The sequence below is a fragment of the Melanaphis sacchari genome, unplaced genomic scaffold, assembly GCF_002803265.2.
Source record: "Melanaphis sacchari strain LSU unplaced genomic scaffold, SCAv2.0 Contig34_pilon_pilon, whole genome shotgun sequence".
NCBI classification, from domain to species: domain Eukaryota; kingdom Metazoa; phylum Arthropoda; class Insecta; order Hemiptera; family Aphididae; genus Melanaphis; species Melanaphis sacchari.
In genome coordinates this window covers 1,337,602-1,361,378 of record NW_020271213.1, presented here as the reverse complement: position 1 = coordinate 1,361,378, position 23,777 = coordinate 1,337,602, and the positions used below count along the sequence as shown (strand labels likewise).

The following is a 23,777-nucleotide window of genomic DNA, read 5'->3' as shown; positions in this document are numbered from 1 at the left end:
ATTATAAACATTAATAATAAATCGATATTTTATTTTGTCACATAAATTATTTCACGAATAATTTAAATCCCATTTTAAATTATGGATGCCTCTTATATATTTTTAATAGATTAATATTAATATTTTGGTTACTACTTTATTTATTTTAACAACTCTAATTCACTCTACTTTGGATATTTTGCTTGATGAGTAATTTAATAATTTAATTGTTTTTATGTTGTTTTATTTAATTATTTCTAATATATATATTTAAGATGGAAATTATTAAGAAGTTGGTATAAGCTATAATGAATTAAATTTTATACACATAATATTATGTGTGTTATAAAATTTCTATAAAAATGTTACAAATATTATTGTTATATTGAAAAATTGTCTGCTAGCTACATCAAAACCGTTTTAAAATCTAATATTTAATAAATATATGTTTTTTATAAGCTAAAAGGTTTTAGGTTAGTTTTTTTAATACTATAGTATTTTGTAAATTGTCTATATAAATAGTATAAAGCTATGAATAGTTTTAAACTAATTGGATTCTTATTAAAATAACTTGGATCAATATTAGTTAATTTAATTTAATAATTATTTAGATTTAAAGCAATTTTGACTAAATTTAAAAACATCAGCTTTACTTTGATGTGTAGTCAAAGAATCAACATAGAAAATATACATTCCCGATCAAAAACATTCAAAAGTTAAAAAAGTAACATTAAAGTAAAAATATTTTTAATTTTATGTTAAAATGATTTTTATATGATTTTTTGGTATAATTGGTGTAAATGAACCAAAATTTTGTGCAGTAGTCTACCATTTAATTTCACATGTCATAACTTTAAATTACAATAAATAATTAATAACTTATTTGAAATTTCATTTTTGTATATCAATTCTTTTTAGACAAAAATGTCAATTATTTATTACTTGATTCAAACATTAAATATATTTAAAGTATACATTTAATAGTTAAAACATAGTTACTTACATAATTTTGATTAAAAACTTAATAATTTATTAAAGTGCTATCACTATTTGATTTTATTTTATATAAGCATACTTCTGATTACACCTTATATACATATATACATATATATATATATATATTATAATTATTATTTTAATTTGATTCGATACAAAAACAAGTTTATTTATTTAATTTAATTGAATAATTAAAAATTATGGTAATAATATTAGAAATTCATATAAAAAAAATATATTATAGCCCTGCAAAAAAGATTAATTAATTAATTTGTTTGGCATAATTGGTAACTGATGAATATAAACTATATATACGAGTACATAAGACATATATAAATGTATCATAATATATGCATATATTAAAAAAAAATGAAGCTGTAAGTGACAAATAACCATTAAATATCATTAAACAATAATAATAGTAATCATAGTAATAATGTAAGTTAACACAGCTGGATTATTAATTTTACCTATATACATTTATAAATTCATATTTAATTCTCATATCCATAGCGTTTGAAGTAGTATATTGTTAAAACCCTTCAGGTCTTATTAGATCATATTTTACTTTGAATGACATATCCGCAATCACAACTTAGGGATCGGGATCGATCCCCATTTAAACACAATATATTTACATCTTCTATACCTTGTTCGAATATAGTATATAAATTACATTTAAAGTAGTCCATTCCTTTTGAGTTAAATTAAACCCTGTGGATAATTGTGTGAGGTCTATATTATCTTATAGTTGAGCCAGGTACAACCATTTTATTCCTTACTATAGGTAGTAATAGAGCTAAAATAAAAAATTGGTTTGTTGAGATCAACGGCTATTTTCTTAAAAAATTATCCAGGTTTTAGTTTTTACAAATATTTCAGGGCTAATGAAAATTAATTAATTAGTAATGTTGAATTTGAGATGAATTTTTTATCAATGAGTAATTTCAAAAAACGTTAACGTAGTACTTTCACCCTGGGAAATATTTGTACAAATACTGACAACTAAAACTTTAACAACTTTTTGGATACCAAAATTGTGATTAACATCAGCTTTCGAATCATTCTTAAAAAGTTAATAATATTCCTTTTTAACATCCCAAAAAAATGTTCATTAATACGTTAGGTTGAGGTGCTTTATGACTGTAAACTCATAAATAAATAGCACATAAAATATTATTTGCATAAAATAATTTTAGATATGTATATCGAGTTCAAATAATCTTATATCAAACACACACACACACAAAAACCTAACAGAAAATTATTTAATTATAGTAAACATTGTGAATATTCTATTTATTTATTTTATTACATAAATGTTATAACTTATTTTCATGTTTTTAACAATCATATTATAATGATGTATAAGCTTCTTATTGTCTGTTGTATGATAATCGTTTATAATTTTTATTTTATTTCAATATAATTTGTATTTTATTAAAATATAGATAATTGCAGCAATCAGTGGATGTCGTTTGCAATATTCCATACTTAATTGTGTTTTGGAATTAAATTCTATATATTACGAGTATAATAATTTAATAGGAAATAAATCAAATTACATTATAGCTTATTTTATAATGCATAATCCATACTAACTTATAATATAAAAACGTGTATTCTTTTATCATATAAATTTCTCTCGTTTTTAAAATAATCTAATCTATAATATAAAAAAACTTTACCTAGTTTTAATATTGTACAGTGATAAATATAAAAAGGGGTAAAGTACATAATTAATCGAATGTAAATTAGATTTTGAGCAGGAGTATCTATTTAGTTTTTTTTGGGATGTAGAGACTAATAATACAGAAAATAGATACATTTTTGCAAAAATATTGTACTCTAAAATGTCATTGCATGTATATCCATGTATATCGTATAAAGTATAAAAATTTACGTTAAGTTTCAAATCTCCACGAGTAATATTTTTTATTATTATTAACAATAAAATAATTAAAACTATTATTTTTTGTTTAAATAATACTTTGATTCGTCCTAACTTTAACATGATACAAATTTAATTAATCACGTATAAAAAAATTACGATGAACCTTGCATTAAATTTTCAAAGTTTTTGACCGACAAAGAAACGAAACAATTTCAAAACAGAGTAAACATAGTTTGAAAATTTGCATATGTATGGAAATTCTAGTATTTGATAAACATTTAGAGTAGGTATTTACTGTTATTTGTTTTTTAGTTACACTAAAAAAAAAAAAAACAAAACAAAATAAATATTGTCTAAAACTAGAGTTTCAACGAAAAATTTTCCCGTTTATTTTGAAAAATATTGGTAACTATCACGTTTAACTTCTTAAGTACCTATCAACTTAATTAAATTTGCTACCAAAAAACCACTCACAAATTTAATAATCTAGACATTCAATATAAAAAAAAATATACATTATAGTAAAATCAATGCATTATTCATCGATTCGTTTAAAATTTAAAATATACAACTTATTAAAAACATTGCTATTATGCTGTTCTAAAAAATAGGTAATTATAACCCATAGAAGCTCTGAAACTGATTAGGTTTATCGTTATAGGTTATGGATAGATTACAGATAGATAAGCTAACTATAATTATTTTACGTGTATAAGCTTTGTATCTAAAATTAACTAATATTACTATTTCTCGACTGTATACCAAGTCAGTTAGTTTAACGTACCAATCAATTTATTATACAACCATACTTGTTAGATAAATTTAATTTATGGGTATTATTTAAGATATGAATTCAATATTTGACATTGTTACATTTATAATGGAATAAATAGTATTACAGTACATAATTAATACCATATGATTATTATATCAAAATAAATTCTAATAAATATTAATAAATCAAAAATTGTAATAATAAGTTGTTTAATTTGTATGAATACATATTTATAGATAGATATACATTATTATAAAATAAAAATATGAATTTAAATGTAAGAATTGTTTTTGTAAAGTTTTATGAATCAAGTTTAGTATTATATATATATATATATATATATATATATATATATATATGTATGTATGTATGTATACAATATGAATATTTATAACTATAGAGTAAATTAATTAATAAAATTTAAAACTACTTTTAATCTCAAATTGACAATTTCAAATAAATAATATTAATTAGGAAACATTTCACAGACATAATTTCTTCAATTGTAAAATTCAAATTCACTGATATTAACCATTGTGCAAATCAAAAAAATTATCATAGGTTTAAAATTCAGATCAGTGATATGCGTTTAAATTATAAATAATACATAAACATAATTAATATAATAGTATTAATTTAACAATTTATTCATAAAAAAAAGAAGTTTTTACATCTGCGTCGTATAATAATACAGTCATTACCATTTTTAATAACAATCGTATTGTTATTTTTTAATGATAAATGATTAAATTAATTCATTGTGAATGTAATAAATACGGAAAATGATGTAAATTAATCACAGCTATATTATATTAATGTGTTTTAATTGTATGACTGTACATTATGCATTTTAAATAATAATTTTTGCAGAAATCATAAATTACAGAAAAAAAACAATTATATATATATATAACACCTGTTAGTATATTTTAGTGAAAATAAATAATTATTTTAAAAGCTTTAAATTAAAATAATTTTTGAATTTAATAATTATTAAACAATTTTAATATTTATTTATGCATAAAATATATATACGAGTATAAATAGTATTTTATTGTATCAAATAAAAGCAATGGTGGATCAAAAATTGCCATATTTTGTATTTAGTTCTAACAAGTGAAAACCAACCAATAATTGTTCAAACTCTGAAAAATTACGACATCAAATTTATCCTTATAATGTTTAAGAGTAATGTATGAAACTAGGTATTTTATTATTTCTGGATTATTGAAGATGCTTTTGGTACCAATGGTCGGGGTCAAACTTTGTAAGTTGATAAAACAATATAAATGCTTTTATTAAAAATAGTGGTTAAATGTAAAAAAAAAAAAATTATCGTAGTAACAATAATGGTGAAAAAAAATCATTCGTAAATCAATCAATAATATCAATTTGTTTTTGTTTGCTAAAATGATAAAGAATTTATTTGAGAATTTTGTGTATTTATTGCAGTTACATCACAATATTAATGTATAAAACACACCTGCTTAACATATTGATTCAATAATAATCTATATTATGTTTATTATAGACGAAAAAGTGACTTGTGAATTTCGTCGATTTATCTACACAATCTGTAAAGGTCTACAGAAAGGTCCAAACTAAAATGACAATGCAATGTAATTTCTGCAGTAAAAAGAATCAATATACGACGACCTAAATCTATTCAATTATGTATAAATCAATGTAGTTTTTAAAGTTACATTGTTAAAGTAACGCTATAGTATGTACAGAATGTTTTTCGTTTGAATAAAAATATATTTCATGATATTACCATGTACAGTGTATACGTTACCGATAATGTACTTAGGAAATTTATTGAATTCCCAGTCATATTATATATATATCAGACATGTTTTAGTAGTGTTTTCATTTGTACATACATGATACACTTTCTGTCTATTGGAAATTTCAAGAAGTTCTCTAAAGAATTTAAAAGTCGTACAAAACAATGAGTTCAATGAATACAATAAACTTATTACTTAAATTTTATAAAACGGTTCAAAGAACAAAATAAAAAAAAAACCCAAATAATCGGACCATAATATTATCCATTGTAAGTATTATTCATTTTATATTTGGCATTCGATGAAATCTTTAGCCATTGTGTAATTTTAATGTTTTTCTTTCGAAATGATAACATTTTATAAAATACTTAAAATACTTAGAAGTTTTATATAATGCTGATTTTTTTTTAAATATTTTGCTGGTATTATTTTAATAATAAATAAATATTATATCTTTTAAACTTTTTAATTGGCTTTAAATGCAAATAATATTGAATATTTAGTTTATACTTTCATCTTACAAATTGAAAGCCATTATTTTAATAATTATTTTTAGTTACAAAATTTTAAGTATTTAATGTAAAAAAGGTGAACAATTGGCTCCGTTCTGTTACACCGTAAGCAGGTTTCGAAGAAGTAGAAGTATTAAATTTTGAATTTAATATGATATACCATTGTATACAATAAATTATTATAAATTATTTTACAATAAATTTAACGGTTGGTTGATTCAATTTTTACTAAAAACATTGCTTTTATTTTATTATTAATGTTCAATAATTATTGAATAATAAGTAAATAAATATATGCTTAATTTATATTATACCATATTATTATAATTAATATTTAAGTTAATACGAACTTAAAAAAAAACAGTGTGAAAATATTTAAGTATAAGTAGTAATATTTTGAAATCATTTTTCTACTTGTTTTGAAAATTACAGTGTATACTCGTATTCATTATATAGATATAAGTTTTTTTAAGTCCTCGTGAATAATGTTTTTAAACAATAACAACTTTTAAGCAAGCTCCCAAATTCTTATTTTAATAATTAAACTACAATTGTATTTTATCTATTGAAAATATATAATAAAAAATAAATATTTAATTTCATCAAAATTTGTAATTTAAATTTCTATATAAAAAAAAAGTTGTTTTTATTTACTTTTCAGATTTTGTTTAAGTTCAGTATGTTAACATCATATACAATTTTCAAATCTTAGCTATACAAATTGAAAATTACCTAAAAAAAAAAAAATATATATGAACCTACTGTATTATACCAAAACTAAAATATATAGCAATATAAAAATAAAAAAACATATCACAAAATATTATAAGCCTTCTCCACTCAAAATTGTTTCTGATATACAATGATTTACTATGGAATTTAAATTTAATACATCCATAATAGTGACCCATTTGATACCTAATGTATATCAGAGTAGTACATCACTATCCAAATTTTTTTAAATTATAGTAACTTAGGTTACTCATTTAATTATGAATAAACTTAAACCCAAGCTATGACCTTTTTTTTTTTTTGGTTTTAATGGATGAACTTTTTTAAGTTTAATTTGAATGTATTGATTGTTACTTAAAATTGGACCCTAATATAAACAAGAAATGAAGGAGGACTATCGTAGTTATAAAAATACGATAAAACTTTATGCAATTAAAAGTTTAAAAATGAATAAATTTTAAATTATAGCACTGTTATAAATGGTGTCAAGACAATTATATTTTTGAGAGTTAAATATATTATTTAATCCATCTCTTCTCTCTTGTGTTATTCACATCAAACTTGAAGTTTTTACATTGAACTTAACACCAACAAAGTGTTTTTTCAGCATTGTTAATGCCATTAAATATACAATCTTATTCTAAACACGAATTTAACTAATTTGTTTTGAAAAGGACATTTTAGGATGTATAAAAACTCGTCTATTTTAAACAATCTCAACTACGCAAAGGATTAAGTTCTCTACTTTAATTTTCCTAATGCATTTTTGTAATATAGTTTTACAATGCAATAATAGTGGTCCTTATTAATTAACATGATGACTATTTGTAGTATAAAATTATTTGTGAAATACATTTAAAAGATATACACACAATTTATATATATATATAAATCATATTATTATTAATTAAGTTTTAACTTATATTTTTAAATTTATATTATTTTTCTGTCATTGACTTCAATAATATGTTATATAATTTTAAAATTCACAAACTATAAGATGTTTTAATTTGAAGAAGTATAACTCTATTATAAAAATTTTACCAAAATACATTAATGTTTTTTTTATTTCTATCGAGTTCTATAGAACTATCAAATAATTAAAAAACCAAACCATTTTTATAATAGAAATAATTAGGTTTGTAATAAATAAATGCAATTTTATAGCAACCACGTGAAATTATCATGATTTATTATACAAACACTATTAACGATTTTACCTGGTATTATAAAAAATATATTAGTTAATATTTAAAACAAAACGCCTAAAAAAATTCCTACTATTTAAGATTATGCTTTTAATTTTAATACGATGAGGCTTAAGCTTAATATCTGAAATTGATTATGAAGAATGATAATTGTGCATCTGTATTTGTATTTGATATAAAATACGTCTAAGATTCTCTAAAGATGATGATGTCATCTGCGTACACCAAAAACCTATTATTTCCAATTAAGTTAATTTCCTTGTTGTTAAACGTTTCCTTTATTACTCTTTCTAAGTCAAATTTAAAAGATCTAGAGGACAGCGTATCTTTTTTTATCCTTTAACAAGATGATTTGATGTTTTTTTTAAGTAACGTATTTTGCAGAAAGTGTTCAAGTTACAATTTCTAATTATTCTTACAAGTTAACTTGTAAAATTGAAATCTTCAAGCACTATCTATAATAAGCTCCTATTAATGCTGTCATATATCTGCTTAAAGTTGCTAAATATTATGTATTAAACCTTATCAAGTTAATAAATATTATATTATAATATTTTTTCACCATTTTTCGTTCAATAAATAAATGGCCACTGATACATTTTCCTTTCCAGAATTCAGATTTACCACTACCGATTATCTTTGAGGTATACTTTTCTATTCTAATGAATTTACCGATAAATCATACTATATAAGTAAGAAATGTGGCTTGGTGTGGCGCGTTGTCTGCTACCAGTCGCGGAATGCGACTGAGAGTAAGTAACGGCCATAGCTACTAGTTCCCGGATGGGTGACCACTCGGGATCATAGTGGTTAAAAACCTTGCCACACATACACGTGTTTGCTATCAACCGTAACAATCGTAAAAATACAACCTACCGTACCAACCTTACCCCTTACTATAATCATAACCCCTACAAACAGCTAATGGCCCTAGTTGCCGGGTTTAACTAATAAAAAAAAAAATAAGTAAGAAATATCCAGTAAATGTATTCATCTATAGTTTCCGGAATTAGTTAAATCGCCTAAATATGAGACATAGGACAGCTATAATTTAGTCATTTTTTTTTTCACTCTTCTGTATAATATCGAAAATAAAGTGATTAACGGTTTAAAATAAAAAAAAATTACCAGCAATTTTGATAAGTTCTGAATTTATTTTGTTTTATCCTACTGCTTTGTTGTTTTTTAAAAACTTAGTTATTATAGCTAAATTTATTCCATACTGAGTATAGATAATTTAGTTTCAGCAGTTTGAAACACTAGCTATCCATAAAAAAGCTGTAGTTGGTGTTTTTTTCGTTACTGTTATTAAAAGAGTTATCGAAATACTCCTTGAAGTTTTTTAAAATCATCTTAGGATTTAATACTAGATAACCATTTTTATCTTCCATAATAGTTTTCCGTGATATACACGTGTTTATATATTTATATATTTATATATATATTACTAAGTACTAACCCTAAAAAAATTAATTGGTCTTCTACATTCACACTAAGTTACTCAAGTATAAAAATATTCTGATACTAAATGTCTATTACATATTAACGCATTGCAAATTTTAAATACTTAATATTATTATTTTAATAAATAAAATTCATAGATTTGTGCTACTATAATATTTTTTGGAATAATAATCAACAAAGCGTAATGATAAAATGATAAAGAAAAAAACATTTTTCACAATAATCCCCACTATTTGTCTTGTGGTTAAATTATATAAGCACAATGTCTTCTATATTCTAGTGTATTCCAAACCATTAACAAAATATACATGAATTTAATAGTTGTGTGCTTAATACAAATCATGTTTAGTTATATTTACTGAGATAGAAGAAATAAAAGGAAAAAATAAATAGTACAGTTACTCCGTATTGTGAATTCCATTGAATATCTAAAATTTTGAAACGAGACAGTGTTATCTTATTTTTATGCATTTAATATTAATGATCTAACAAATAAACAAGGAACACAAACGTTTGTTCACGTAGGGTATTAATGTAGTATATAGATTCGGAAGCAATAAATAATAATAAATCATTGCATACAAAAAACGATTCGTTCAGTTAAAATGTAAATCCCCACACTTGCTAAGAATATTCCAATATATTTTTCAGTTGGTTTGTACTTTTTCAAACATATACAAAAACTGCGAGTAAATAAAAAATAATACAAGCTCGAGAATACAAACAAATCAGTTTCTATTAATAGACTTAAATCATATTTATTTTTTGTTCTTAATACAATATTAGTTTTTGATAGAATCAATAAATATATTGATTTTACAGTAATGTTTGTTTAATTTTTTTGCGTTTATTACACACAATAATTAGAGGAAAAATCTTTCAATTTTTAACCTCAAAGGGCGTTATACATACAAAATTAAATCTGGTTTGTATTATATTAAAAGTTTACAGTATATTTGTAAAACCAATACATTTATAGGTCCACTATACAGTAGATTTGTTGTGTGCATCTTGTAATTCAATAAGTCAATTGCATATACTTAATTGGAATTTAATAATAAATTATTGTACACGAAAAAAATTTATATTCAAATACTTATATTACTAAGTCTATAAAGTCTAAAAACAATTTTAAGAAGTAGATATTATGTTTATAAATTATAATTAATAATAAATCACTAATATATTTTAATATACAATACTTTTTTTATTTCGGATATACCTAATCGAGTATCCACAACTTTAGTTATTAATGTTTTCTCAAGAAATTCGAATTTATTTTGTATTATTTAAATGCAATAAATTCCTATGGCTTTAAAAATAATAACAAAAACTTAGATATGTATGATATGTATAAATTTATTATTTTTCTAAACACTCTTAAAAATGGATGCTCAGAATAATATTAAATACAAATCATATCCCTATGGGTTATAAAAATCCACGACCAAACTTTTGCTATAAATACTTTGATATAGTCTGAAAAACAATAATAAGTTTCCTATAAAGTAATTTGTTTTATGATGGTAATCAAATGGTAAATCCACAAAAGGAAAATAATTGTAGTACTTATTATAATTATTACTTAATTGGTGTACTTATTAAGTGCATTTTTAAATTGTTTGAAAACAATTTTTTAAAGTTATTATCTTAAATTAATTTCATAGAATAATTCATTTTTTTTATTATCTTTAACTAAAATGATAAATCAATAAAATTCAAAATTTTATCATACCAAATAGTTTTTTTTTTTTTTTAAGTTAGGAAATATTTTTGTTTATACAATCTACATGTATTTACTCGTAATTGCTCTGTTTCAAATAAAAAAAAAATGCTTAAATTACATTTAAAATGTTTAACAAATTATTTACAATAAAAGATTATAGTGCCGTCTTAAAATTAAATTATTATAATATAAAGAAAATTTTAAAAATATTTTTAAGAACCATTAAATTTATTTTTATATAATTTGCAAGTTTGAATAGAAATACAATTAACAAATAATTTTACTGTAGTATAATGTAAAAATAATAATTATTAATAATTTAAAAATAATGTATTTATATAAGTAGACAATATCAATGATATTATTTCGTTTACATAAATGATCTGTTCAACATAAAGCATTTTCTTCGTTATATAATACTATTTATGGTATAAATACTAAATATTATCAAGTTTTAAAAAAATTATAATATTTTGCGGTATGATATAAAATAGTACTACTGATAGATTTTAGTAGCTATTTTATTACACTAATTACCTATTTATAGTGCATAAAAATGTAAATAAATCGTGTAAAATAATATCATGACAAATTTTAAAAATTAAGCAAAATATAATATTCGTTTGGTTAAGTTTAAAAATAATAGTGAATTGCTTGCACCATTAGTTATAGAGGAAAATTAACTAGTTTATATAACTGTAATTTTATACCTTTATAATTATTATTAATTAACCAACTACATATATTTAATTCTCACAGAAAAAATATATTGAAATATAGGTATTTATGTGGAGTTAAGTACAAATAATTAAATTTTGTATAAACAATAATTTAAAAAAAAAGACAAGCACATATCTTGATTGTTGCTACTTTAATCAATCTATATAACCATAGTATATAATATAAAAGCATCGTTAAGTATCTAAAGACTTGAACCTAACCTATAGCCTAGTTATTTTTGTCTTTTGACCCACCAAATCTTCACCCTGTCTAATTATACTGTTGTCCGCCACGACAATGTAATAAACCCGATAATAACGCTGAAGGTTTAGTAGAAGCGTTATATAACATATTCTATATGGATATTACTTAATATTTATGCCATACAATTATCTTACTAAAGTTTTAGTTGAATTTATTTAAACCTATAAAATTTAATCATTAGTACTGTACACGTATAAAATAAATTATAAATTGGTAAGCAAGCGTTAGAGAGGAGTATAAAGTATTCGATATTTCTACAAGGAACGTGTTTGTAATATAGGCGTATAAAATTATATGTTCATATTTTATGAGAGGTTCAGCTAATATCGAGAAATGAACATAGTATTTCATTGATTTTGTGGTAATTATATGGAGGCTCTTTTAAGGATCGTTTTAACGGTATCTCATATAATACCGCAAAACACTTGCGGTCGATGACGCAAAACCAGTTGATTAGATATAGATTGATATCTGCAAATAATATTCTATCATTAATCAGGCTAAATGAAGAAATAAAAAACAGCAGTTTTAACTTATCTAATCGATATTTATTACAAATGTTGATAATCTGGAACATATAGTCTGTTTCGACGCTTTCAAATAAATCACAGTATAATTTTTTAAGTTTTAAATTATTTCCGAAGAGCAAAGATTATGGTTATTTCTAATATATTATGTTACTCTGATGATGAATTTTAGATGTTAGCGTATAGCATTATTAATGACCAGTTTAACAATTTGTCACTTAACTGTGGTTACGACAAATTAACCATTTAGCAAAGTCTAGTCTAATCTTGATTTATAAATTCTATCTTATCATTTTGTCTTAATGTATAAAATATTCTCTAATAATATTCAAAATCTAGAATTTAAATAGTCGTAGTCTGATCATTTACATTTTTATTTAGGTTTAATTAATATTCAGTCGATTGGGAATTTGGTGGATACTGCCAATTTCTTTTCTAACCTAACCTATTTATGATATTAAAATGGTTTATTTTGATTTGGTTTTTATCATGTTTGTTCTTTTTCTTTCTAAATATTCTAATTTTGATATTACTTATGTTGAACATAGTTTATTCTTATTTGGTAATTTAAAGTTAATTAGTTTATACTCCCGACACCCACATATTTAGTGGTTTTATTTGAGCTTTTTTTTTAAATTAATAAAGCTTAGCTTTGTATTGTATATTTTTAAGTCAAGTTGTGTAGTTATAACGTATCGAGTTAGTATCTAATTTCTATTCTTAAAAACGTTTTCAAGCTTATTGAGTCTATTTCTTACGTTAAATTTAACCTTCAGTTAATAGCGAAAATTATGAAGAGTAACGTGGCTTTAGTCCCGGACGTTTAACATTGTCATGCAATAATATGCTTTCAGTAAATACGTAATAGATGCGTTTTCAGAAATTGCCTGTTTGATTTAATCTATTTAAGCTTTTAAAAATCCTCCGTTCGTGTAAATTATACAATCCTAAAAAATGCTTTTTTTTTTCACATAAGACCTATATTTTTTCGGCATCATTATGCACCAATAAACCATAAAATCATTTTTAGCTTTAGACCACGTCTTGTCATAAAAATAAGAGAAGAAGTGAACTTTGTAAATATTTGAATATATTTATTAGATTAAATTTGACTTTAAATGTATATTTAACAATAATTGTTATTTATTCTTTAATTATTAAAGAAATAGTAGGGGGTGGATAGAGTTGAGTAAAAATAATTTATATTAATTATAATAAAAATAAATACTAATGAAATAAAAATATATAGATATTTATAATATACAAATGACTTATGAAGCTTTGGCTAATATCACCCATTAAAAAATACTTCAGTTAAAAAAACAAATTATAAGCATGTGACTATTTTACTTCTGTTTCTACAGAGGTATATAAAAGCGTATTTTGGATCGAGCACGTAGCATTATTTCAGAAAATGGAGACTTTTTACTAATAATAATATCAATATTCTGAACAGCTCTAGACTAAAAATACTAACAATCCATGACCCGATGAACCAAAAATAGGGCATAACAAATTCGAAAATGAATAGATCGCAAAAGTATTATCAACAACCAAAGAAATTAGTTGAGATTTTTATCTTGGACAAAGAAATATAGAGTATATGGGTTACATGCAGCTATAGTTATTTTATGAATATAAATATATTGGATAATTTTATATATGTATTTTATGATGTAAAAAGATAAAGGAGGGAAAATATATATAACGAATTTTCAGTTACTAAAACAAAGTGAATAGTAATGTTAATACACAGCAAAGATAACATAGATAACTTAACCGAATAATATTGGAGAATATTAACTAATCTTGATGAGTAGCAAGCAAAAAACTTGACAACGTATAATATAGTGTTTCCGGTCGACGATAACAGCAAGACTACACAAAACATATGAATCAAACACATTATCAAATATCGCAACGTCAAGCCAGATGAAATTACGACTAACATCGAAGCGTGAAAGGATTAAAATATATGTAGACGATGACAGAGACAAATCAAACTTAAAATATTAAATGCACGATGGACAATAGCGGTAAAAACAGAAAGGCTATACAACATGGTGTTATTTGTCTTTAATAATATTTAGCAAACTAAGTGTGAAATTATATACACATATGTATTTGTGAACAATGACAATTCAATCATTAATATATGTATGTAAAATATAAAAAAAGTGATTGTGGTAATGTAAATCATAAAAATTGTATTGATACAAATACCTATTATATGATAAGTAGTATTATATAATAATTTAAAAATTGTGAAGATTTTTTTATATATTATCCGAAGGTTGTGATAATTATTAAATATAAATAAATATTTACATTTTTAGGTAAAAATGTATTTATTTATTTATTATTTTTTTTTTTTAATGAATATATATATATAAAAAAAAAAAACAAATAATAAATAAAAAAAATGTATATGTAATACCTATTTTAATTAAAATATATATAATTAGTTTGTGATCATGGAATATTTTTGAAAAAAAAATCGTTCTAGAAAAACATTATATTTATGTTAAATATTAATGCGCTATTCTATATTAACTTTGACTTGTTTGGGATAAATTTGTTATTTATTTTTGATTTTTAAATATATGCTAATATGCTAACGGGATATTAATGTAAAACCTATGTAAATTTGATAAAATTGAATTTTTACAACAATTTTATTTACTTAACTTCTAAATATAACTAAAATATACCATTATTAATTATTATCTAATGTTAAATTTTAAAGGTTCCTTGAAGTACAGCTAGTAACATATTAATATATATAACAAGTAAGTAGTATAATTTGGACAGTTCTGTCACCTGATCCCGCTGATCCTATTGTTTAGTAATTAGCTCACCGCTGATCCGTATATGACGTATATTATATTCCCCCACCTTACCACACCCATCAGCGACGCTACCACCCGATTCGCTACGTAACCGATATATATTTTTTTGCGCACGCACATAATACCTTCGTGTCTGACATTATCAGTTATTACAAATATTCTTATCAAATAAAATGTTATAATTTTTTGCGCACGTGCATATCACCTACGCGCCCGATTTTTAATTATCAATGTTATCACACTGCATAATATTTAAAATGTAGTCAACAGTCAACACTATTGTATTTAAATGCATGCTAAATAATATACATAAAATAATATTTATATCCCATAATCAAATAAATATTCGAACAACGTATAGTTCGGTCCTCTTATACGTGGGAAAATAATATACAAAAATGTGATTAAGTATAGAAAACCCATTAGTAAAATGACAATTTCCGTTATTTCTTAATAGGCTAGACATCGTGAATATGTGTAATGATTAAAATATAATAAAAATGATCATTATCATTGACATTGAAATGTCATTAGCATCACAGTTTCTATTTATACAGTTCCTTATTCGACTCTTATACCTGAGAAAATAATGTACAAAAATTTGATTAAGTATAGAAATCCCCGTGGGAAAATGGCAATTTCTATTGATTCTCAATAGGGGGAGGACATCTTGAATATGTGTAATTATCGAAATATAATAAAAACGATAAAAATATTTTCACTTAAATATTAGTAAAGGATGTTATTTTTATTATCACGTCTTTAATCCTTCTACAGTCTTAAACCGTTGTACACGTATATTTTTTTTTTGCTCTCTAATCTTTAAAATATTTTTTCCAAGTTTTTGTTTTTCTGTTTATATTTTTGTTCAACACTGTGTATTTTACACAATTTAAAAATGTTTAATTGTGATCAATGTCCATCCACGTCAACGCGTAAAAGCAATTTGTCTACTCATCAAAAAAAGCATGTTGGAGTTCGTTTTCCGTGCACTGTTTGTGCGTTAACGTTCACTTTCAAAACTAGCTCGGACAAATACATGAGAAATACACATGGTCGTTTGCAACAATCGTTGCTCAACCAGCACGAGAGAGTGTCATAAAGTTTGCCTCTCGTATTATCCGTTTTGTTAACCAAGGTGATATCGAAATTGCATCTCAAATTTTTGTTCCTGATGTACCAGCCGGTGCTTCAAATACATTAGTCAATGATTTTCTATCGGATGATATTTGCATGGTAGCTATGGATGAATTTGAAAATACAGGTTAGTTTTATTTTTAATATTATAGGCGGAATATAACTTTCAAAGATTCGTATAAATCATTAAATTTATTTTAAGTACAATAGTTGGTGTATTCCAGCATTGCATCTGTTGTTAAACCATTTGTTAGATTTAATTTTAAAGATTTTATATGATAATTATTTTATCATAAACGATACATAACATTTTTATATTATCATAGATATAATAACATAGGGAAATTAGTTTTTCTTTAGATTTATTTCATGAGTGTTTTTTTATTTTTTATTTTATTTTAATAGATTACACTACGACCGATAAGGGGAAAAGTTCCTCTGCCGCGTCAGCAGTTAGGTCAAAAAAGTACGTTTGGATTTAATGCATTCTCCAGGGTTTGTGAAAATCTCGTTGTCCGCGGCTCAAAAAGTCACCTGGTATTCCACAAAAATTATAACCTAACCGGCTTTGACACTCAAACTGAAAACTCACGTTCAGGAATATCCAATAAAATTTAGCATGGCAATAGTGGTGGCGGCGTCAGTGATGAGTGAGGTGAGGTGGAGGGATATAATATACATCACTTACATCAGCAGCGATCTAATTACTAAACAATAGGGTCAGCTAGATCAGGTGTATCAGTAGGATCAGGTGATATAACTGTCCAAATTATACTACTATAATATTATATAATCATTTGTAATTAAAATACATTAAATTTTTAGTATAAAAACAATATTACTAGGTATCATTAAACTACTGAGTAAAAATTTCATACGAGCTAGAGATATTTATAGACTTCTTTTTTTTTTTATTATGTTATATATAGCTAAACCATGTGTTAAAGGGAGAAAGCTATTTCTTTGAATTTACATTTTGAAGTACCTGTATATAATATAATTTCTAAAGCTAGTGAAAACAATGAAAAATACATTTATAACAATACATATTATGAACGCAACGATTTACATGGTAGATTATAATGACAAAACATATATTATAGGGCCTCATTAGAATTACTTTATCGTCAGCAACTTAAGTGATGCTTAGAAATTCCGTTTATTCGATAGTCATAACTCATAAGTATATACACGTACCTATCTCGCAGTAGGCTCCTTCAAAATTTTTATCACGACATTGACATTTTGGGCCATCGTCTGTAGATATGCAAATCCCACCATGTTGACAGGGGTCGTGTTTTTCGCAGGCATCCGAATTACCTCCACCACGGCGATTCCCGTTAATTCCTCCACTATTAGCCTGCAACAAAATATAACAACTTTTTATTATTTTTAATTAAGTAAGTTATTATGTGCCGAGTAAATTAAATTAAATAAACAAATAATTACAGATTATTTAACAATAAAAAAACAAAAAAACAAAACATATGTCTTCATTACGTATTCCCGTCCCTCCATGGACTCCATTACAATATAAATCAATATCTAAAATCGCACAATCACAACTTAATACAAAGTTTAAAATGAATTAGGTAATTATTTCAAACCCTAAATACGTGTGATAATTATTCTACACACCTATTCTTACAAATTAAAAATAATGATAAATCCTTAAAAATATATATTATACTATTATTTAACGTAAAAAAAAACAATCTCACAAATGTTTACTTTCTAAACGTTTAGTGAAGACTTAATGTGAGACAAATTAATGCATGATGACACATTTTTGTTTTACTGGAAACTAACATTGACTATAAAAACAATCACAAGATAAATGTCTGTGTTTTAATTGTTTACATAATTTATAAAACGTTACTAAAAAAATATCTATATAGAGCTATTGATTTTTTTTTAATTCCTAGAAAATATTAAATATATTTATTTAAAATAATATTTAAATATTAAAAAAAATCGAAATAACTATTTACGTTTGGTACACAAAATAATACATATAATTTTAAAATCAAGTTTATCAAAAACTCTCCATTAAATTTAAAATTACTATTGAATTTATAAAAGAAATAATTAGAATTAATAAATAAAAATAGTTATTCTGGTTGTAGTATTTTTTTTTTTTTAATATACAATTATTTCATTTTTAAAATTTTATTTTTTCATTATAGTTTTAGTTTTGCATTAAAATCAGGCACCAGCAACTAAAAAGTTTTTATTGTATGCTGTGAATAAATCAATACAATTTTCTTCACCTTTTAAATTTTTTTCTTTTATCACTTTTTTAAGTGGATGATGTTAAAGTAAGCCAGTAATTTTTTACTGTGTAGTGTTTAGAATAATGTAGTTAATATATACTCATTATTTCAATAAAAATATTTTTCACATAATTTTCATTCGAACTGAAACAATTTTTTTTTAAACTTTTATACTTTTTGAATAAAAACATACATTTTAAATTTAATATTCTTAAGTAGAGTATTTTGATACATAAAAATCGAAATTTGGATAAGCAGTTTATGGGTAATATGTATTTAAAATTAAATTGAGCCGAGTGTAGTGGTATGGAGATACTTTGCAATATGTCGGTCTACTACTCCGCTCAACTGCACTTTAAATACTTATTACTCATAAACTACTTGTCTGAATTTCGATTTTTATGTATCAAAATATTCCGAAAAATATTCTACTTCTAAATATCAAATAAAAAATGTATGCTTTTATTTGAACGAGTAAAAATACTTTAAAAAAGTATAACAATAAAAAAATATTTTCAAAAATGTTAATAGATTTTTAAATAATGAGTATTGTTTGATCACTTAGTATATACCCCGATATATACAAACAGAAAGTATTTTATTTATAATTAATTCAGTAATTACGTGAAAAAAATGTTTAAAATAATTTATTACAAAGTGATTATCATACATTAAATATGATTATATGTACTGTCGAAGCAATTAAATATGATTATTTTATAATATTATTATAGGTTAGGCATATAGCTAGTAATTTTATTGTTAATAGGTATATAACTACTTTATCGTTAAATTAAATTAAGCTTGAATGAATTTCAGTCATTTAAATATATAATACATAATTGCTGTTTCGTTGAAGACTATAAAAATTATTATATTAACCTACAGCTATATTTCTATTTAAATTTTATATTAAATTAGAGACACTTTAAAAATAGCATACAATATAGTATCATAGGTATAGGTATAATATAATAGGTATTATATTATGCATGTGCAGCAAATAAGAATGAGAAATGTATTTGCATTTTGCTCCGTTACACATACTTTACAAGATGATATGTTTAAAATGTTTATATATTTACGTTTTATTATCTACAATGGAGTTTTATATTAAAAAAAAAAATTAAAAAAATAATAGTTTACAAAAAAAGTTAATATTTATTTGCATAACTATAATTTTGAAGTGAATGCAATTTATTTGCATCAATTTGTAAATATATACTATCATAATTAGGTAACATTTTATATGAAATAAATATAAGCCATCTTATTTTTATTCAATTGATATTGATATTACTCATTAATTATATATTTTTACATAATAAAATACATTCGTAAATTTGATCTAAAATCATAGAATATTATATTCTATATTTTGATTGAAAACCATAGAAAAATGTTTGAATATATGTGAATAAAATGCATGAGCACACTATATGATGTAATCATACTATACATAAATAATATTCAAGTGCTTATTACATACATATTATACGTAGAAACATAATATTATAATATGTTAAAACATCAATATAATTGTTTCAAAAACATAATCGTTTAAATAAATTGAAAACATATTATATTTATTAGATTTGCAACCCATGCAATAGTAAAATATTAAATAGATTGGTGTACAGTGTATCACGTGGATAATTAATAACCTACAAATAGTTCATTTATTATATTAATATGCACTAAACGTAATCACTAACGTGGTTGTTGTAAGTGCAGTCACGATTCTTCAATATGTTCATAAGCCCCAATGTGTCTTCAATAAATTTAAAACCAACAGACTTATCTAACTTAACCATAAACGACAAACAGTGCATTTATAATGCAAACATGTGTTGAAATAGAACAAAGGTTACTATTTCATGTAAAAATTACTGAAAATCTTTATATATATTTTTTTTTCTGCTTACAATTTAAATGGAATAAATGAACCATAAAAAACTATCTTTCCTGAATAGAGATTAGTACTTTTAATATATAGTTATGTAAGCAAAAAATATATAACAATAATTGACTAATTTTAGTTTTTTTTATAGTCTTACTTCATTGAATTTTATTTTTAACTATTAGGGTTAGCTTTATTAGATAGTATTGATTAGTGATAGACAACGCCATAGATAATTCAATACGATATCAATATAATGACACATTTTCGACACCGATATCGTTCTATGATTGTATGATATATCGCATATCGCAATATCAAATTTAATAATTTTTTTAGAAACACATTATATTTTTAGATTCTAAGCTTTAGTAAATTGTATTATGTGTGCTGTGTAATAAGCCATTAACTAATAATAAATAAGTAACAATATTTTTCAGTTAATAAAGTTTGTGTACGTGTCCCCAGGAAATGTAAATTATTATATAATTTAATTTTAAATTTCTATATTAGTATTACATTTTTTATAGCTTATAATGTTAACTATATCGATAAGCATGTTGGAAAAATCGGAACTATATCGATGTACAATATTATATCATTGCCCAACCAACATTAGTATTGATTTTTTAATATCATCATACGATAATAATACGTAATAATAATTCGTAAAATTGTTTGATAAACTCTGAAAATGTCGCTTTCCGCTACAAAGTATTTGAGTTATTATATCCAATGTGAATTTAAGCAATATCATTGAACTGTTCCAAATAATATGACTTTTTTTTTTTTTATCAATGTGCAGTTTAAATGCAGTTATCGTGGATAACAAACCACTCCATTATCCAGACTCCAATAATACCGAATTGTTTAATGGACTCGCGTAAAGCTTAATAAATAGTTTTTGGTCATTCGTTATCCATCGATTCCATCGAATAACCATTTACGTAAACCAATTCAATCTGATCGAATAATCATTCATATAGCAATAAAGTAATTGTATAGTATTTCAAAACTTGTTCAATGGTTAGTGATAGAATAATCCCACTAAAATAAGGTAATATAAATAGTATTAGGTACTAATATTTTCATATTTTGTTAAAAACGACATTATATCAAATTACAATATATGCTAATTATCGATAATTGCTCAAAAGATATATGACGATCAAGATATTTATTTTTTTATTAATAATTTAATGATGATTAGAAAAATATCAAAAAATTATGATTTATGAGGCTAATAAAATCGATTTTATTTTTCAACAATTTCTTTGTAATATACAATAACTAGCATAATAGTATTTTATATTTATCATCTTTAGTTTAATAAAACTATATGTATTAGTGATAATATTTTGAGTTACCTCATGCATTAATATTTGAACTAATGTATAATTATATAAGTAATGATGTAATATAAACGTATAGTGTATACGTTTAAATTACGTATTCAAATTTTCTTTTTGAATAAAAAACAAATTTTATTCGTTTAATTATTTTATTATAGTTACAATATAATTAACGTCATTTTTATTTTGTTTTACATATTTTATATTACTTATTTGTATTGCCTGCTAAGAAATAATTTTTACGTTATATCTTTAATTTATCATTAATTTATTTCAATAAAAAAGTTTCACATTTAAATATTTTGTTTAAAACTACAACTAGCTGGACTTACTTAATATATGATAATTTATAACATAAAACTAGTTAATAAAAATATTAAATGTACTACAAAATTTAAAAAACTAAAAATGTTTAAAAATAAAAATAGTTTTAGTGATAAAACAATTTTTTTTTTCATTTGATAAAAAAAAAAAATTGAAACTTTATTCATAGAGGAAAAATACTATTAGACAAATGTCAAAGCCTATAAGCATATAACATTTTTGTTATTTTCTTCAGACTCTGTTTGTGTATGTGAGTATGCATGTATGTATCTATGTATGTATACATAATATTCAAGTAAAATATACAATCAAAAATATGCGCTTGAAAACAAAATATTATCTGCTACTTTCATGGCCATAAGCATACACCTTACATTAGCAGCGTTTGACATCACCAACTCTACTCAATGCATTAATATTTTCTGTGTATATTATCTTTAAAAAACAAAAATAAAAAGGGAAAAAAAAATCATTAAATTATAATGATAAAAGCAAATGACTGTACTGAAGTGTACTAACAAATTATCAGCTGCCACACAATATTATACATTTATGATGTAATATAAACTAACACCGGATATAACATTATATCCACATGTACGAGTTTATATAAAAGTTTGTGGAATAATTAAGCATGTGGGTTGTTTATATTGAACAAGAGCCGTTTAATAAATACGTGTTTGAGTGTTTCGCTGAACTAGAAGTAATGAACTCTTTCGCAAATAACGTAGAAACAAGTTCGTATGGTAATTTTAAGGGTTATTATTATCATTATTTTCGGTACGAATATTGTTTTTATTTTCACACCACCGAGTTCTTAACAGAAATCACTCAGTCGCTGCAAAATGTTTTTTTTTTTATCAGCCGCCTGCCTTAATTGCTTCCACCACCTAGTATTGACGGTACCAAACAGGCATATGACATTTTTCCTTCCAGTCTATAGCAAAATGCCTTCTTTTATCATTCAACCAACACCTTCCTCTCATTACGTTAGCTAAACCGACATCCTGTCATATCTACTACTACCTCAATGTTAGTTGGTCTTAAGCAAAAGCATAAAATATAAAACAAAATTTATAATAAACGGAAAATAAGAAAGAAAATAACAATTCATATATTTCACTGCACGCGTCTTCCGGGTCGCCACTTTACTCTGCGTCAATAAACCCCGTTCACTACCCCGTCTCTCGCACATCTACTGCTCTTTTAACACTTTGATATTTTTATCATTCAACTCTACCCTTCTTTTTACACCCCACCACATCAACCTCTTATTCCATTCTTTTTATCATCGCCATTGACGACGTCATTTCTACTACTACTACTACTACTACTACTACTACTACTACTACTACTAC

The 23,777-nt window shown here is 23.6% G+C and overlaps 1 protein-coding gene across 1 annotated transcript in view; it reads right to left on the bottom strand.

The window, feature by feature from the left end:
• Positions 1-23,777, bottom strand: part of LOC112596778 (neurexin-1) — a 233,155-nt gene that overhangs the window by 59,020 nt on the left and 150,358 nt on the right. Inside the window, exon 4 of the mRNA XM_025342563.1 lies at positions 17,768-17,930. Within this exon, the coding sequence (XP_025198348.1) occupies positions 17,768-17,930 (163 nt within the window). The remainder of the gene's footprint in view (positions 1-17,767; positions 17,931-23,777) is intronic.